General features: G+C 40.7%; 1 protein-coding gene across 1 annotated transcript; it reads left to right on the forward strand.

Annotated features, from left to right (window-relative positions):
• Positions 1-3,212: 3,212 nt before the first annotated feature.
• LOC135773931 (NAD(P) transhydrogenase, mitochondrial-like) lies at positions 3,213-16,850 on the forward strand. The gene is made up of 21 exons (XM_065283844.2): positions 3,213-3,423; positions 4,056-4,285; positions 5,489-5,706; positions 5,781-5,868; positions 6,699-6,787; positions 6,869-7,056; positions 8,089-8,222; positions 8,296-8,487; positions 8,585-8,738; positions 8,831-8,992; positions 11,082-11,192; positions 11,273-11,418; positions 11,513-11,708; positions 11,827-12,060; positions 12,406-12,566; positions 12,752-12,931; positions 13,009-13,168; positions 14,823-14,904; positions 15,293-15,411; positions 15,949-16,064; positions 16,513-16,850. Exons 1-21 carry the CDS (start codon positions 3,312-3,314, stop codon positions 16,657-16,659), a joined length of 3,219 nt encoding a protein of 1,072 aa, XP_065139916.2. The 5' UTR covers positions 3,213-3,311; the 3' UTR covers positions 16,660-16,850.
• Positions 16,851-16,867: the final 17 nt, after the last annotated feature.

The following is a 16,867-nucleotide window of genomic DNA, read 5'->3' on the forward strand; positions in this document are numbered from 1 at the left end:
CTATATTCTCTTATCCAGTCCAGTTTCTTTTAAGAAATTAAATCAATATCTGTCTTGTGCATTCTCTGCACCTTCTAAAATGATTTTAACATTTCCCTTTATTTGTCCAATACTATTATATAATTTCATGTCTGTCCTGAATAAATTTCCTGTGAGAAGATCAACCATCTCATAATGTTGACATTGGGTGTTTCTTGATATAAGTACAATTTAGGTTTCTATTCCTTCCTAATTTAGCTCTCGTAACACCTACTCTGGTTTCTATTGGTATTAAGTAAAAGTGGCTTCATTTTGTTTCATTGTGCCACTCCTTCTGCCATTTATGCATTATTTCGCTCCACATTATGCTCTTTTCCTCTGATTTGGATAACTCAATATTATTTTAACATTTTCCTTTTTAGCTGCCTTTTTTGCTGGTTTGTCTGCTCTTTCGTTGCCCATGATACCTGAATGAGCCAGAACCATAGACTGTAAAAAAAGTATAATGATAAAGCAAAAATTTAAAAGTCTGCTTTTAGAATCAAATACTTAAGTTTGTAAACAATTAGCTGTCTTTATAATATCACAATATATCCCTTTCTCTATATACTTTCTCCTTGTCCCAACTCAACTGCAAAACCTTGTTGTTGTTTTTTTTTGGGTGATAATATATTTATTTCCTCTTAAATTGATCCAATAACTGACTGCTAGCTGGTTGTGGCGTAACCCTAGTAAAATTATCCCACCTTCCACATGTGTAGTTCATCATGACTGCCGTGTATGTAGACACCTTTTTAAAAATTATTATAAAGTTGCTTAAAGAATACAAAAGTAAAGAATACAATTCAACAAACAGAAAGAGAAAGGAAAAAAACAACAATACATAAATTTGAAAAGAAATACTAATAATACAAAATTATATAAAAACATTAAAGTTGTAATGTTTTTTGTGTATTAAATACTTTGCAAGCAAAAAAATTAAATTACAGAGAAAGTAAACATCTACATATTGCTTCTCATTAATAAATCCAAATTAAACATCTTTAAATCAAAGTTTGATATCATAATTTATGAAATTTGCAATGAACTAGCAAATGTCTGACAACTTTTTGTTTGTAAAAGTACTTTAGCCAAACTAAATGCTGGAGAGTTTCTGGTTGTGATTTACAGAAAGTGCATTTTACTTCTGTTCGATACAGCGACACCTACCGCAGTGGAGTAAAGGACTGACGTCACTGCCCCGCCGGGTCACGCCCCCTGACATGTCCTAATCAGCTTCATGTTTTTAGTGAAGGAAACTTGCCAAAAAACAACAGCGGTTGGACTCGACAGTGAATCCACTATGTGAACCCTTTAGTCTTCTGAAAATAAAACATCTGAAATGCGAAAGACCTTATATTCAATTCAAAGAAACAACTGCAATCGGAAACCGAATCTTGTCGTGTCAGACTAAAGGTAACTCAGGTAAATTTGAGTTTAAAAAAGATAATCACTGAGTTTCACAGAATATAAAATGATGAATATTTACTTTAAGATTTGTTAATAATATTTTTGATTTTACCCCAGCATTTTACACATTCAGCGAACAGCTGTTTAATTACACCACAGGGCTGTTAAATGCTTTATTCTGATTGGTTGAGAAATGTTCCAAATGTGTTGATTACTTTCTGTAAATGCACACCTGACCTGTCAGATGTCTTAAAATAACCACCAGAGCACTGTTTGTGCTAAAATTTAAGACATTTGACACTTCAGGTGTGCATTTATAGAAAATAATCAACACCTGTGGAACAACCAATCAGAGTAAAGCATTCAACAGACCCATGGTATAAACTTTTAACAAACAATACTGTACATCAGGGTTCCCCGAATCTTACCCTGGAGGGCCGGAGCACTGCAGAGTTTAGCTCCAACCCTGATCAAACTTACCCACCTGTGATTGTCTAGTGATCATGAAGACCTTGATTAGTTTGCTCAGGTGTGTTTGATCAGGGTTGGAGCTAAACTATGCAGTGCTCCGGCCCTCCAGGGTAAGATTTGAATAGCCCTGAATCTGATGTACATAAATACTAAAAAAATGACCCAACAAAACTATGATGTCAGGTCTTAGAGTCGATTTCTGGAGTTCACAGAGATAACATTTATTCAGATGTGCTTTACTAAATAACTGTTCATGCTCCTGTCAGTAATAAAGGTAAGCTGAGACAACACAGATGAGTTGAAATGTTTCTGCCGTCTTATTTAAAAAATATCTTGCACTGAGATATCTTAACATATATCAGATCAGTGTTATTGTTTTGTCTCAAGATGCACACCAGTATTGTTTTTTTGTAAGGTTTGTTTGTAAAAACTACTTAAGTGTCCTAATTAAATAAGACCTAGTCCTGGAATAACTTGAACCTTATCCGGGAAACCGCCCCTAAATTTATTAAAGATGAATTTGCTTGGATTGCACTTGCAGTATATCATCATCTTTTAAATGAAATGTGTTCACAATGTGTTGATCAAGTGTGTAAAGACTGAATCATAGGGACTCAAACCAGTTTTTACGTTGGTTTCTGAGATTATTGGCCTTTTAAAGTATCAGTGAAATAGTTGGAGTGACAATCCTTCATTGATAACAGTGCACAGAGTTAAAGTCTATAGTCGTTCTGTATATCACCCTCCTTTTGTTTTGGGTAGATGGCACATTCAAACTCATTTCAAAGCAGGTAGCCACATGGAATAAGATATAACAGATACATTAATACAATAATTCAGAGCAAGAAATAAATGAGTTATTTAATTTACTTATTTAATAATCCTTGTAACATGTGATACGTTTCATTTATTTGAGAGAATCTGGAGTGAAATCACTTTAATCTGACATATGTGACGGGTGTAATAGATGTAATAGTGACATATTTATGAGATTAACTCATAACCAGTAACTGGACACAATGTTTGCCTTAGAAGTTTATTACTGTTTGCTTTCACTGATTTTTAAATGATCTTTGATTGTTACCAGATTAGAAATGTATAGTGATTGTAAAGTAGGAGCAGCATCACACCCAGAATGAATTTGTGTAAATGTTTATTTTCATCTACGCAAGAGAAAAGATAATGTCAGTATGTTAAAATAAACTTCATTCAGCAAGTGAAGTTGTGTATAGTGAAGAGCTATATTAGATGGAGTTGTGTGTCTTGGCACTTTTCCTGGTCATCTCGTCGTCACTGCTGGGTTTTCTCGCGTGAACGCTCTTGAGAGCTGCAGGTGTTTGAGCTCCGCGGCTGACCGAACATGTGTGTCTGAATCTGACTCTGTGTGTTTGTGTGTTTGTTCCTCAGGAGTCATGTCCTGTCTTTTACGCTGTGTGACGTGCTGGTCCATGACCCTGCGGAGAACATCAGGGACCAGATTCTTCCAGACTTTCTCTGTTCTGTGTGATCAACAGACACACAAAGGTGAGTTCGACGTGAACGTCAGGTTAGCCTGCGGAAAGATCAAAGTGTTTCTCATGTGGAGTCACACGTATGTGTTGTGTTCATGTGTTGAAGTGAAGTGAGAGAGGTCAGGCAGAGGTCAAATCAGCTTTCACTTTCAATGTCGTCTCAAAGTGTCCTCACGACTTCCAGTGCTGCCATTTGCTTGTGTGTGTCTGTGTGTGTATTTGTGCGTTGCTTCAACAGTGTGTGTTAGATTGCAAGGGCAGCCGTGACTCGTTGGCTCTCCGCCAATAACAGTCTAAAATCATCTGATGCCTGTCTGTGATTGGATGTCGCCTTGCCAATTATGGAGAGAAATGTGTTAGCTGATCCGTCTGTGACGCTGAACTGCTCTGAACAGCAACCACTGTGTGTGTGTGTTAATAACTTAAGTATTTGGAAGTTTAGGTGATGTATAATATATATAAAAGGTGATGTTTTGTCTGTTCTTTAGTGTGAAATGTTGTAAAACTAAGGACTTGTAAATATGTTTTTTTTTTTTTATTCTGCAAACTAATTTCCCCTGGGATTTGGATTCTGTATTTTGTTGTTGGTGATGTGGATCCCCCAAAAAAGAAGAAAATGTTTGTGTGTGTTTGTGTGTTTGATAGGTGTGCGATATAAGGACGTCCTGGTTGGGGTTCCGAAAGAGATCTTTCAGAATGAGCGTCGTGTGGCGGTGTCGCCTGCGGGTGTCAATGCGCTGGTCAAGCAGGGCTTCAGGGTGCAGGTGGAGTCCGGTGCCGGACGGGAAGCAAAGTTTTCTGATGATCAGTACCGGGATTCTGGAGCTCAGATCACAGACACAAAGGGAGCGTTTGGATCAGACCTGGTCCTGAAGGTGAGAGCGTCTGTCTGATTGGTTTAATCCATAGTTATATACACTTGAGCCGTTTCTCAATGTCAAGGATACTTCCTTGGCAGGACTAGTCCTTAAAAGTCACTTCCTTCAGAGGCTAGGCAAGGCTCCTTTTAAGCATTTGGAGAACACGTTAAATGGAACAGGCTAGCAAGTGCACGTCATTACGTCATTGCGTGATTGAAAGGTGTGCTTTCGGTGCTGCGCGCATAGGATTTTGGGTGATTTTAGCGCGTGAAGAGTGCAAAGGATACAAATTTGCATCCTTTCCTGTTTATGGGATATTTCTCAAACGAAGGACTCAGTCCTTGGCTGAAATTTTGAGGATCCTCGACATTGGAACAGTCCTTCGACGGACGTCGATGACGTAGCATCCTCGAAATTCTAGCTTCCGAGGATCCTTTCTTGACATTGAGAAACGGCTTCTATGTCGCCTTGGAGTTCTAAGCATGCGTCAAAACCGCCGCCATCTTGAAACAGGGGTCTTGTCATAGGAAGTAGCTAGGTAACGCTGCTATCTCCACCTGTACTTCGAATTCATGGACTTTTGTGCTGCGTATGGATGTTAGGGCTACTAGCACTATACATTATAGTTAGAAAAAGTATATTTCCTCTTCTTTACCTTGCGTTTTACTCTGTTTAAAAAAATCAATAAAAAACAAAGTTAAAAAAAAGAAAAAGAAAAAGTATATTATCAAAACTTTATTTTTTTCCTGGACTCAATGCTAAATACATGTCTGACTGTTGAAATGAACCAAAAGAAAATCATATTCATGACAATTTATGGTGATTTTATTTCAGTTACCCATTGCCTACAGTGACGCTGATGCGGGGTTCCCCTGTTTCAAGATGACGGCTCTAGATGACGCATTCGGTCCAATGAACTGCCATAGCCAAGGCGACATCTAGTCTATATATCTATGGGTTTAATCCAGCTTCACGGATACTTAAACTATAAGTTTATCAGTCGTACCGAATATCAGCAGTGTGATTGTGATGACAACGTGCAGTCCAGTGCTGAAACTTACAATAAAAACATTAAGCTCAGCTGCGTTTGTGTTAAACATGCTTCATACATCACGTCACTCGTCGAGTCATTTTGCGAATGTGGTGTGTAGTGTCTTTCTGATTTTCTTGTCTGTCTGACACCTGACGTGTGGATGACCGATATGTGGTGTGTTGCAGGTTCGAGCGCCGGTCTTTAACGAGGAGTTACGAGTTCATGAATCTGAATTGCTGAAGCCGAGATCTACGCTGGTGAGTTTCATCTACCCGGCACAGAACCCAGAGCTCATGGACAGACTGGCCAATCAGCAGTGTACTGTACTCGCTATGGACCAGGTGCCCCGGGTCACCATCGCTCAGGGCTACGACGCCCTCAGCTCCATGGCCAACATTGCAGGGTGAGATCTCTGTCTGGATATCTTTGTTATAATGAAAGCTCATTGATAAAACTCTCCTTGTTGTCCTGGTGCAGGTATAAGGCTGTGGTTCTCGCAGCCAATCACTTTGGACGTTTTTTTACTGGTCAGATCACAGCAGCTGGGAAAGTTCCTCCGGCTAAGGTACACACCCACACACACAAATTAACAAACGAGTTCACCTTTGATTTTCTGTGTGCTGTAACATTGATGTTTTTATGGCAAACATCTGCCCGTCATCTGCAGGTTTAGAACAGTGAGAGGTCGACTGTTTCTCAGAAAGTCCTGTAGTGTTATATGAATTTAGACCAGGGGTGCCCAACCCTGCTCCTAGAGGGCTACCGTCCTGCAGACTTCAGATCCAACCCAGCTCAAACACACCTGTCTGTAATTATCCAGCAACCATGAACACCTTGATTAGCTGCTTCAGCTGTGTTTGATTGGGGTTGGATCTAAAATCTGCAGGACGGTAGCCCTCCAGGAACAGGGTTGGGCACCCCTGATTTAGACCAAGGGGCAAAAGTGACTTAAACTGCAATTCATTGACTGGCCACTAGAGACTAGCTCCAAAAGGGGAGTCAATTCCCATAGACCTCCATGTTAAAACTTGACAGCAGAAATAAGTTTAAGCCTTTTATGAAGTGTTTTTGGTCTATATAGCTAATTTTGCCCTTCATGAGAACTGTAAGGAGGTGAACTCATGGATGACGTCAAAGTACCGCAAGAATGATTCTGGAAATCATACGAAGTGTAATTTCATCTCGCTCTCACGTTACTTTGACGTCATCCACCTGTCAGTTCTAGCGGTGCCGCATGAAGTCAAACAAGCCTATTGTGATGCGTTTGCCAAGATGGCGACAACTGACTCCGCCCACTTTTGTCTACAGAAACGCTCTTTAGAAACCTACGGTAGATGTCATGGCCATTACGTCCATGTTTTATACAGTCTATGTTGTGTGTGTGTTTGTTTTTAGGTGCTGATTATTGGCGGAGGTGTCGCTGGTTTGGCAGCAGCAGGTGCAGCTAAATCAATGGGAGCTATAGTCAGAGGATTTGACACCAGGTCAGAGATGAACAATGACTGACTGATGTTAAACACAGATACATAATCACTGACAGATAACCAATATGATCTGTTTATTAGACCAGCCGCATTGGAGCAGTTTAAGTCATTTGGGGCAGAACCACTGGAGGTGGACATCAAAGAGTTGGGTGAAGGGGTCGGAGGTTACGCCAAAGAAATGTCCAAAGAGTTTCTGGAGGCAGAGATGGCGCTTTTCTCTAAACAGTGTAAAGACGTGGACATCGTCATCACCACAGCTCTTATACCTGGTGATTATTACACACAAACACAAATGTTCAGTCAGTTTTATTTAGAATCAAAAACAGGATTGCAGACTCATTAATATGGCTGGGCATGGGATTTTGTTTATCAATGTTATTAATTATTAAAAAACAGATTTACCAGATTTACTACATGGGGCAAATTAGCGTGAGTGCGCAATTCCAAACAGCTGATTTCCATAATGATCAACACAATCTACCGATGAGTGCTGCACAAATAATCAGAGCTGATGAGGTGCTGGTGATCTACTAACACCTGATGAGCTTGAGATCAGCACCACAGACATCAAGGCTAATGAAGCCATAGGACACTGAAAAGAACCAGAGGACCGATAATGAAGGTTTACAAGAAGTTTTGAAACACCTGCTATTGTGTGACGACTTCTAGTGACTCCTCTTTTATTTCTTCAGGAAATAAATAATATGACTTAGCAAACAATGTTTTTGAATAATATGTTCTTCTGGGATTCCAAATATTCTTTTATGTGTTAAAAAATCCTCTGCCTTGTATCCTACATTCTTTGAATCAAATTGAGAATGGAGAATTAAATGGAGAATTGAATCAAATCAAACTGAAAGCCTGTGAATCAGAATCTAATTGAATCTGAACATTGAATTTATACCCTTTTAACTAAAAGCCACTGAAGCACATCTTTGACATGCAGGTTATATATAAAGTTGATTATTACAGACTTATACCACAGGTCTGTTGAATGCTTTATTCTGATTGGCTAAGAAATGTTCCATGGTTTTTTTTGTAAACCGCACACCTAACTTGTCAAATGTCTTAAAAATATGCACCAGAACAGTGTTTGTGGTTACCGTGGTATAAGAGGAATAATTGACTCGAAAATAATTTTCTTCGCATCGTGCCGCATTACCACCTTCGTGTGCTTAATTTTCTTATAATTTAATGGCCCGTTGTCAGTTATTCCTTACATGACTTCTCAATGATAAATAATAGACACACACAGTGATCTAAGAACACAGGCTCTGGTGTGATTATTGTGTTGGGTGCAGGTAAAAAAGCTCCAGTCCTCATCAAGCGTGAGATGGTGGAGAGCATGCGTGACGGGTCAGTGGTGGTGGATTTGGCCGCTGAAGCTGGAGGAAACATCCAAACCACCAAACCTGGACAGCTGTATGTCCATCAGGTATCTGTGGATCTTCTCTCTGTATCAGCGTGACGGTTTATAGACCTGTGAGTCACCCGCATATGTCTCGTAGGGTGTGACGCACATCGGCTTTACCGACCTGCCCAGTCGGATGCCCACACAGGCCAGCTCTCTCTACTCCAACAACATCATCAAACTACTGAAGGCCATCAGCCCGGATCAAGATTACTTTCACTTTCAGCCCGTCGATGAGTTTGATTACGGGACGTTAGATCATGTGATCAGAGGCACTGTGGTGATGAAGGTAAGAATGATGAAATACGAGTGTTTTTTCTACAGAGGATATTATTAATGATACATCTGTCTAATTTAATTCAGTTTCATTTATGATTTTTTTCTAGGAAGGGAAGAATCTTTTTCCTTCTCCCCTGCCAAAGACTTCCCCACCGCCTCCACCCGTCAAACAGAAGACCGTCGCTCAACTGGAAGCTGAGAAACGGACAGAAATCTCTCCCTTTAAGCGCACCATGACATCAGCGGGCGTCTATACGGCAGGTCAGAAAGATAGTCCAGATTAACTGAATGAGTGAACAACACAAATAACCGTTAACACAGCAGAAATCAATGGACTGAATCTCATTCTGCAGGTCTGACGTCCGTGTTGGGTTTGGGAATGGTCTCTCCTAATGCTGCCTTCACTCAGATGGTGACGACCTTTGGCCTTGCTGGAATTGTGGGATATCACACTGTGTGGGGTGTGACGCCAGCCCTCCATTCACCACTGATGTCAGTGACCAATGCCATCTCAGGTTTGTTTTGATTTAAGCCTTTATAAACAGAGTTATCTTGTTTTGGAACCAAACTCTTTATACATATATGAATTTTATATATATACACACACACACACACACACACACACACACACACACACACACACACACACACACACACACACACACACACACACACACACACACACACACACACATATATATTTTTTTTTTACAGAGAGGAAATTAAGTATTTGAACACACTGCTATTATGCAAGTTCTCCCACTTTGAAACCATGAAGGGGTATGAAATTGTCATCGTAGGTGCATGTCCACTGTCAGAGACATAATCTACAAACAGAAATCACAATGTATGATTTTTTAAACTATATATTTGTATGATACAGCTGCAATTAAGTATTTGAACACCTGTCTATCAGCTAGAATTCTGACCCTCACAGACCTGTTGGTGTGCCTTTAAAATGTCCACCTCCACTCCATTTATTATCCTAAATTAGATGCACCTGTTTGAGTTTGTTAGCTGCATAAAGACACCTGTCCACCCCATACAATCAGTAAGAATCCAACTACTAACATGGCCAAGACCAAAGAGCTGTCCAAAGACACTAGAGACAAAATTGTACACCTCCACAAGGCTGGAAAGGGCTACGGGGAAGTTGCCAAGAAGCATGGTGAAAAAAGGTCCACTGTTGGAGCAATCATTAGAAAATGGAAGAAGTTAAATATGACTGTCAATCTCCCTCGAACTGGGGCTCCATGCAAGAGCTCACCTCGTGGGGTCTCAATGATCCTAAGAAAGGTGAGAAATCAGCCCAGAACTACACGGGAGGAGCTGGTCAATGACCTGAAAAGAGCTCGGACCACCATTTCCAAGGTTACTGTTGGTAATACACTAAGATGTCATGGTTTGAAATCATGCATGGCACGGAAGGTTCCCCTGCTTAAACCAGCACTTGTCCAGGCCCGTCTTAAGTTTGCCAATGACCATTTGGATGATCCAGAGGAGTCATGGGAGAAAGTCATGTGGTCAGATGAGACCAAAATAGAACTTTTTGGTCATAATTTCTCTAAACTGGTTTCCTAAGCCTCTTAAAAGTCCTTGTCGATACTCCTAACAATTTTGGACCTTAAGACCGCTTTTAAGGCTTAAGATGCTTTCTGAATTACTCTTTTCTTAACTAAGATCTTTTCTTTAATTTAAGGGGAAACGCCCACATTTCTAAGAATTTTCTCTTTGCGCTAAGATTTTTTATGAAAACGGGCCCTGATCTTTTTTTGCCTTGGTAAAACGAACCATTTACAAATATTAAATCTTTGCTAAATTTAGTGGCGGCTGGTGCTAAGATAACTTAACATATGAAAGTTTGGTTCCAAAACCAGATTTTTTATTTGTTAAATTCTGGGATTTCAAAGTGCAGCTGATACTGAAATGCTTTAAATTACCATGGTTTTAATTTAGTAAAAGTGTAGTAACATGCTTTTATGCGGATTGATTTTACTACATTAAACGATGGTTTCTGTAGCAAAATATGTTTAATTGTAGTAAAACCATGGTTGTAAAATATTTAGGGATCCACGTGTACACAAGCCCTTGTTAAAGAAGAACAGGAGAGAACCATAAGCATTAGTAACGGTCAGATTGATCTCTACTCAGCTTTTACCTTCAGTGTTTCTGCCAAAGTTATCTTCTCAAACAGACGTTTCTTAGAAATAAGTGTGTAAATAAGTGAAGACCATTGTCGTGTCTTTGTCCTTTTTGGGGCAACAGAAAACTTGAGATGAGCAGACATGCAGAAGGAACATACGGAGAAAGCATATATTTCGACAGCCGAATTCTAACTCATCATACCATATTCATATCAATAAAAGCCTCAGACTTTCACTGTTGTAAGTTAACATGTTGAGGGACACAGCTTTTGTTTCATACTTGTGCCGCCCGCTCCAGGTGTCATCACACCAGACAGTGCTATTATTGGATCCGGCTTTATAGTTCTGTCATATAAGATGACCAAATAACAGAAGGTGTTGAGCTTTAAACATGTGAGGAGCTGATGTCTCTGCTGCTGGCGATATATCTGGAGGGAATTGTTTGTGTTTTTGTGTTTAGGTCTGACAGCAGTGGGTGGATTGGTGCTGATGGGTGGAGCTTTGACCCCATCATCTGTACCTGAAACTCTGGCTCTGCTGGCAGCGTTCATATCCTCCATCAACATCGCAGGTGTCTTGCTACAGCCTGTATATACAACAGCTACACAACACAGCGTGTATAAAAGCTTAAACCTGTAAATGTTTTTTCAGGGGGTTTCCTGATCACCCAGAGAATGCTGGACATGTTCAAGAGGCCGACTGACCCTCCAGAACACAACTATCTCTACTCTATACCCGGGCTGGTTTTCGTAGGAGGTTACGGGGCGTCTCTCGCCGGTGGCTACAACATTGAACAGGTCGTGCACGTCTGCAAATGACACCTATGAGATCTGCGATGAGTTGTCATTATAATCCATGTGTGTGTTTGTGTGTGTGTGTGTGTGTGTGTAGATGATGTACCTGGGGTCAGGTTTGTGTTGTGTAGGTGCTCTTGCTGGCCTCTCCACTCAAAGCACCAGCCGACTGGGAAACTCTCTGGGTATGATCGGGGTGGCGGGAGGCATCGCAGCAACGCTTGGAGCTCTTAAACCCTCGCCTGAACTCCTCTCACAGATGTCACTCGCTATGGCAACAGGAGGAACTCTGGGTAAGATTTGTTAATTCTCAGAAGATAATGTCTGAAATGGGTGGTGCATTATCATCATTCCCTGTGATCTCTGTGTGTGTGTGTGTGTAATGTGTCATAAAATTTCTCATAACACCAGGTCTGACTATTGCCAAGCGTATCGAGATCACAGATCTACCTCAGCTGGTGGCGGCGTTTCACAGTCTGGTGGGTCTGGCTGCGGTTCTCACCTGCATCGCTGAGTTCATGATCGAACATCCACACCTGGACGCCCATCCGGCGGCCAACATGCTGAAGATCGTGGCTTATCTGGGCACCTACATCGGCGGTGTGACCTTCAGTGGATCTCTGGTCGCTTACGGCAAACTACAAGGTGATTTAAAACCAACCAGACGCTTTATCTCTGTAATAGTTGCTCTTCTATTAATCTGTTTTTATGAGGTCTAAAGACTGAGAAGAGTCAAAGCGCTGCTGTCTTTCTGTGGCTTTCATTTACTGGCACGCAAGATCTTCAAAGAGACTTTCAGAGATGGAAGCTTTAATGAATGCATGTCTTTAACATCTCAACAGTCACAATAAAAAACAAATACAAGTCAGAACATCAAAAATCCAAAACTTCACATCAGAATCTTGTGCTGTGTATATTTTAGGCTCAACTCTTCTTTGAACATCTGCTCTCATTAACTGCTTGATCTCAGCATGTTCTTCATCTCTTCAGGTATCTTAGACTCTTCTCCTTTGCTGCTGCCCGGGCGACACGTGATGAATGCGGGTTTAATGGCAGCGTCAGTGGGGGGAATGGTGCCCTTTATGCTGAGTGACAGTTTCAACACAGGCATGGGCTGTCTGCTGGGTGTGTCCGGTCTATCCACAGTCATGGTGAGCTGAACCTAAAACTCCCTAAACACCATAATGCACCCTCAAACACACTGAAACACCATCAACACCCTAAAACACCCCAAACCCCACCCTGAACACCCTAAAACGCCCTGAACACCTTTAAACACACTGAAATACCTTGAGTGTGTGTATGTGTGTGTGTGTGTGTGTATGTGTGTGTGCAGGGTGTAACGCTCACAGCAGCAATAGGAGGAGCTGATATGCCAGTGGTCATTACGGTGTTGAACAGTTACTCTGGCTGGGCGTTGTGCGCTGAAGGTTTCCTGTTGGATAATAACCTTATGACCATTGTAGGAGCTCTGATTGGGTCATCTGGTGCAATCCTGTCTTATATCATGTGTGTGGTGAGTACACATGCAAAAATATAATGAACTAATGTAAACCATCGTCTCTCTCATGCTGATGTGTGCTGCGTTTGCAGGCCATGAATCGTTCTCTTCCAAATGTCATTCTGGGTGGATATGGAACCTCATCCACCGCCGGCGGGAAGCCCATGGAGATCGTCGGCACACACACAGAAGTCAATGTGGATCAGTCCATTGAAATGATTAAAGAAGCAAACAGCATCATCATAACTCCTGGTGTGAGACACACACACACACACACAGTTCAGATCTCTAGATGTGCTGTTTCCCGCTGAATGTCTGTTACCTTCTTTAGGGTTGTGACCACAGTAATGCACTCACAGTCAGCATCAAAATATACACTAAACATGTGAACATGAGAATAATGGGAATAAAATCTCTTACTGTTAACAACATATTACATTATTATTTACATAATGTGAATGTTATTAAGGAAAAAAATTTAAACACAGGACCCAGAATGACAAAATATGAGCTTCACATTTCTGTTTTTAAACTACTGATGCACATGAGCCTGTTAACTCATTCCCCGCCCGCATTGGTTCACAAAATGCCTAACAGGGAAATGTTCTTCAAAAATTATATAAACAAAGAAATCAATCAAATGAAAGAACAGACCGTCTGCTTTCAAACAAACAATAAACAAACAAAACAATATACATGCGTAGATACAGGTCATTGAAAGTGCTTGAATCTATTTTATGCAAGAAGTTTTCTGGGAAAAAATCCATATTATTCCCTGTGTAGTTTATGATAATATCATATAAATTCTAGACTTTTGAAGCACACATGCTAAACTGTTAGCTTTAAATGCTTTTATCTTCTGTATGTGAATGTTGATTCATACCAAAATGCTTTTTTGCATATTTGTGTTTGATGCATGAAAACGTCTCGGGTTACATATGTAACTGTTGTTCTCTGAGAAGGGAACGAGACGCTGCGTCTCTCTTCTCATACTTCCTGCGTTCCTGTAACGCCGTCTTTGGCAATATTTCAGATAGTGATATACTTCCTGACTCCCGTGTCACCCTGTCTTTGTCGTTAACCCTCATCATTGGTTGAATTTGATATACACATTCAGACGCACTTATCCCTGGAGGCGTCCCCAAAGTGTCACCGCAGTGACGAAACGCGAGTTCCCTGGAAAGGGGACTGTAATAATGTATCTTAAAAGGTAACACAATGTAACCTTGCTCTCACTTGAATTTGAGAGTATTGGGCCTGGAAAGTCCTTGAAAGGTCCTTGAATTTGAAGTAAACTAAGGTGTGTGAACTCTGTTAACAGCGCTGACACAACACTTACAGACTCATGCCGTCCGTCCTTCTCATTTACTGTTCACATTCTGACCACTAGAGGACGGTAGAGGTCAACACACTACTGAAATACACACTCACACACACACACACACACACACACACACACACACACACACACACACAATCCTCCTCCTCCTCCAGACACAGGTCATGTATGTGTCTCCTCTCTACACGCAATCCTCCTGTTGTTCTGTAGGAGACATCTGGGCTCTGGGAATCTCGTCAGTCTGAATGTAATCAAATGGATTTCCCTGAACACACACACACACACACTGATGATAAAGACAGAGTTCTTCACGCTCCTTCGTCATCAGCAGTAAACCTAAAACAAATGTGGATTTTGAAACATCAAGTCAAAGTGATTTAGAGGATTCACATTTACTTCACACTGACTGAGGCTTTTATTAAAGAAAACAGAGGGTGTGTGTCTTTGTGTGTGTGTGTGTGTGTGTCTGTGTCAGATATTTTAAATCTAATAATGTGAACCAGTTTGTATGAGGATAATATTTAAGAATAAGGTGTAATTACCGTGGTCTTTCTCTCTGTATGACAGGCTGGGGTTTGTGTGCAGCAAAAGCTCAATATCCCATCGCTGACATGGTTAAGATGTTAAGAGAACAGGGCAAGACGGTCAGGTCAGTCTCTCTCTCTCTCTCACACACTGATGTGTTGTTTATATTGAGTTGTGTCGTCGTCGTCTTCATCATTTATACCCAATAGTAAAATAGCATGCATAAATATTTTCAAATGTTACCTTGAGTTTTAAGGCTTGTTTTTTTAACATCAGACTTTTAAACAATCACCATCTTAATTTTGTTTAAAAGAAGACAAAACACATCTGTGTCTGATGAGAAGTGTTTACATCAGAGCCACGCAGAGCAGAAGCAGCATAAATCTCACTCTTAAATCTTTCATTATTATTAGGATTATTTAAGGATCACTTAAACAGCATAAATCTGCACTAGTTGATCGTTCTGTACAGAGTAAATGTGTAACGCTGGATTATCTGTATGTTTCCTACAGGTTTGGGATTCACCCGGTGGCGGGTCGCATGCCCGGACAGCTCAACGTCCTATTGGCTGAGGCTGGGGTCCCATATGATGTTGTCCTGGAGATGGATGAGATCAACCAGGATTTCCCAGGTTAGACCATTTGGTCATCATCACTTTACTCCATATCTTACATTCGGTGCAGTGTTTAACCACGATATCCAGCCAGGTTTGTACTGACACAGCCCATGTAATGTCAACTTTCTTTCTTTTGCAAGTGAAGTTGTTTCAAAGTAGTATATCAAGACTGAGTTAAAAGTTGATCTGGTTGTGGTTAGTGAACTGAGGTGACGGTTGACTTTTCCATCCATCCATCCATCACCTGATACCCACAGCGCAGCAGAAACAGAAGCAGCGTTGCATCAGTGCTGTCAAGGGCAAACACAGCAGATATTTGTAAATGTTTGGCACATGTGTAGCATTGTGAGCTATGTAATAATTCATTTTGATTATGTAATTGTGCCTAGACATGCAACATATCCCATCTACTCCATGTTGTAGAAAAGGGAGAGTTGGAGGGCAGCACATGTTTTTGTTTAGCTGGAGTGGAAGAAACCCGATCCCATCGCATGAGAGTTTCTAATACGCTCGTCCGGTCGTCTCTTTTTGTTTTTTTCTGTGAATGTGCAGAAACCGACCTGGCGCTTGTGATCGGAGCCAACGACACGGTCAACTCTGCAGCGCAGGAAGATCCCAATTCAATAATCGCCGGGATGCCTGTGCTGGAAGTGTGGAAGTCCAAACAGGTTTGAGATGTTTTGTAATTATGCAAATTTTCACCATCACGTTCTGAGCGAATCCACACAGATGAACACTTTCTCAAAGTTTGCTCTAATAGAAGACAAAATCTAGAAACACCTCAACGATGTGATGAACACCCAGAACCCCAGATTTTTTTATATTAAGAAAGATTCATTCAATTAGTTTAGAAATCTTGCATGAATGAATTTCTGAAAGTGATTTGTGATATCTTCTGACAGCTTGTTCAAACTCAAACTCTTTCATATTGATACCCAAAAGAGATGTGTCGAGTTTATCTGTTGGCAGGATTTGTAGTGAGTGATGTCATTGTAAAAATGCTGTCGTGAGAGAGATTCACACATCCACTGACTAAGAGCAACACTACTTTGTTGAAAAAGGAGCATCAATATATTTTAAAGCATCACATCTGTGTGTGTTTGTCTACGTGCACAGGTGATTGTGATGAAACGTACTCTTGGTGTGGGATACGCAGCAGTTGATAACCCCATCTTCTACAAACCCAACACTGGAATGCTTTTAGGAGACGCCAAGAAGACCTGCGACAAATTACAGGCCAAAATAAGAGAGACCTACTACTGATTCATCAGCGCGTTCACAACACATTTAGAAAATCACTTTATTGTCAAGTGCCTTAAATCACTTCATTTAATCATACTGGGAATACGTCAAAATGCATGCCATCGTTGATTTGTAAATAAAATTATTTAAATATATCACTGTGATAAAGTGGATTCATGAAATCAAATAAAAAGAAATAAGTTTGAAATGCAGCTGCGGCGAGTCAGAT

Source organism: Paramisgurnus dabryanus, chromosome 9, assembly GCF_030506205.2.
Source record: "Paramisgurnus dabryanus chromosome 9, PD_genome_1.1, whole genome shotgun sequence".
Taxonomy (NCBI): domain Eukaryota; kingdom Metazoa; phylum Chordata; class Actinopteri; order Cypriniformes; family Cobitidae; genus Paramisgurnus; species Paramisgurnus dabryanus.

What these genes read in the sequence shown, in the direction of transcription:
- LOC135773931 (XM_065283844.2), top strand. Translation starts at nt 3,312, where the DNA reads ATGTCCTGTCTTTTACGCTGTGTGACGTGCTGGTCCATGACCCTGCGG. An exon ending in AGTGACCAATGCCATCTCAG is followed by an intron (nt 8,993 to 11,081) that starts GTTTGTTTTGAT and finishes TTTTGTGTTTAG; the next exon opens with GTCTGACAGCAGTGGGTGGA. An exon ending in GATCAACCAGGATTTCCCAG is followed by an intron (nt 15,412 to 15,948) that starts GTTAGACCATTT and finishes GTGAATGTGCAG; the next exon opens with AAACCGACCTGGCGCTTGTG.